The sequence below is a fragment of the Eimeria necatrix genome, genomic scaffold (genome assembly GCF_000499385.1).
Source record: "Eimeria necatrix Houghton genomic scaffold, Enh_scaff493, whole genome shotgun sequence".
Taxonomy (NCBI): Eukaryota; Apicomplexa; class Conoidasida; order Eucoccidiorida; family Eimeriidae; genus Eimeria; species Eimeria necatrix.
The window spans coordinates 1-2,500 of NW_013651667.1; the positions used below are offsets into that span (position 1 = coordinate 1).

A 2,500-nucleotide genomic window follows, 5' to 3' on the forward strand; every position below is an offset into this window, starting at 1 on the left:
TGGCCGCAAACCCCAATGAGCTTTGAGACCCTCTGGCGAGGTTTGGGGCTCTTGTTTCCGCGGGTTTGCTGGACGCAGGAGTGCATAAACCCTAAACCCTAAACCCTAAACCCTAAACCCTAATATGCTTCTGAGCCCTCCTATGTGGCCTGGGGTGGCTTTGTGCGACGAAGCAGCTGCGCGCTTTTCTGCAGGGCTGCCAAACCCTAATTTAGGGTTCAGGGTTTAGGCTTCAGGATATAGGTTCTAGGGTTTAGGGTTTAGGGTTTAGGGTTTAATGTTTATTGTTGATTATTGAGGGTTTATTGTTCAGGCTTTGGGGTTTATGAGTCATTTTCTACTGTGTGTTATTTATTGCGTACTGTTAGGGTTTAGGGTCGCAAGCCCTAAACCCTAAACTAGGGTTTAGGGTTTAGGGTTCGGTTTTGAGCGTTTGAGGCTTTCGACCTTCCCGTTCGCTGCTTGTGGCCTGCTGCGCATCCCTCAGCGTGCGCTGCTTCCCGCCCAGGGTTTAGGGTTTAGGGTTTAGGGTTTAGGGTTTAGGGTTTAGGGTTTAGGGTGGGCGGCGAAGAGGCGCCGCTGGGATTGAAATTGTGTGTTTGTTTTAAACAAATTTAAAACAAAAATAATTTTATTTATTTATTTTAAAATAAATAAGTTATTTATTTATTTTAAAATAAATAAATAAATTATTTATTTTATTTATTTTAAATGAATTATAATGCTGCTGCTGCTTGTTTGTCTGCAGCAGCAAAAGGAGCAGCAGAAGAGTGAGGCCTCACATAACTCGGCGGAGGGCTTAAGGCTGAGGGCTTAGGGTTTAGGGTTTAGGGTTTAGGGTTTAGGGTTTAGGGTTTAGGGTTTGCTGCTGGGTGTTATGTTGAAGGAACGAAATGGCTGTTGACGGCGCCAAGCCTGAGGAAGCAAAAAAGTAAGCAGCAGCAGCAACAGCAGCAGCAGCAGCAACAGCAGCAGCAGCAGCAGCAACAGCAGCAGCAGCAGCAGCAGCAACAGCAGCATTTTTATCTTTTACTTTTTGTTTTTCAGAGAAAATGCACCTGCGGCGACGCAAAAGACAGAAAAGAATAAAGAGCAAGGCGACTCCCCAGTAAGAAATTAGGGTTTAGGGTTTAGGGTTTAGGGTTTAGGGTTTAGAGTTTAGAGCCACCACCACAGCCCTCAACAACTCACCTCAGAAGCACCAACAGCAGCAGCAGCAGCAGCTGCACCAGCAGCAGCAGCTGCAGCAGCAGCCGCACCAACAGCAGCAGCAGCAACAGCAGCGCCAGCAGCACAAGCAGCAGCAACAGCACCAGCAGCACCACCAGCAGCAGCAGCTGCTGCAGCAGCAGCAGCTGCTGCAGCAGCAGCTGCTGCTGCAGCAGCAGCAGCTGCAGCAGCAGCAGCAGCAGCAGCATGTTTCTGTTGTTTTCAGATTTACATGTACAGCCCTTGCCGCGTGCTGGAGGCCCAGAAGATTTATATGAGACTTAACTGCAGCAGCAGCAGCAGCAGCAGCAGCAGCAGCAGCAGCAGCAGCAGCAGCAGCAGCTGCAAATACAGGCCTGTTGCTGCAACAGACTTTTCGGGCTTTGTGCTGCTGGAGGACATCAAGTGAGAACTTTATTTTAATTAATTTTATTTATTTATTTATTTTAATTAATTTTATTTATTTATTTACTTATTTATTTATTTATTTATTTATTTATTTATTTATTTATTTATTTATTTACTTGTTTATTTATTTATCTATTTATTCATTATTTTATTTATTTGTTTCATTTATTTATTTGTTTATTTATCTGTTTGTTCTATTTATTTATTTATTTATTTATTATCTATTTATTTATTCATTTGTTTGTTTGTTTATTCATTATTTGTAATTACTTATTTGTTGATATTTATTATTTGGTTATTTATTCATTTATTAATTTATAATTATTTTTAATTATTTTAAATTCATTTATTACTATTTTTATTTATCAATAATTCCTTTTATGGTATTTCATTTATTCAAATTATTTTATTTGTTTAAAATTTGTTTTTATTTGCCTTAAATTATTTTTATTTATTTTAATTTATTTAATTTGATTTGACTAATTTTAATTAATTTTATTTTAATTAATTTCGATTTGTTTTAATTGGTTTCGTTTTTATTTGTTATTTCTGATTCATTTAAATTGATTTTTAAATAATTTTAATTCATTTTTAACTAATTTGGATTTGTTTATTTGTTTTTAATTCATTTTTAATTCACTTTTAATTATTTTAGAATTATTTTAATTCAATTTTAATTCAATTTTAATTCAATTTTTTGATCTATTTTTTACCATTTTAGATTTATTTAATTCAATTTAGATTCATTTTTAATTAATTTTGATTCATTTTGTTTGATTTTACTTCCTTTTTAATCAATTTAGATTCATTTTAGTTCATTTTAATTCATTTTAATCCATTTTAATTCATTTTAATTCATTTTAATTATTTATTTCTTTTTTTA

At 35.4% G+C, this 2,500-nt stretch overlaps 1 protein-coding gene across 1 annotated transcript in view; it reads left to right on the top strand.

Moving 5' to 3' along the window:
* Positions 1–893: 893 nt before the first annotated feature.
* ENH_00058150 (hypothetical protein, conserved) overlaps positions 894–2,500 on the top strand; it is a gene marked incomplete at both ends in the record, with an annotated part of 1,706 nt that continues 99 nt past the window's right edge. The window contains 3 exons of the mRNA XM_013577051.1: positions 894–931; positions 1,048–1,108; positions 1,163–1,614. Coding sequence (XP_013432505.1) covers positions 894–931; positions 1,048–1,108; positions 1,163–1,614 — 551 coding nt within the window. The remainder of the gene's footprint in view (positions 932–1,047; positions 1,109–1,162; positions 1,615–2,500) is intronic.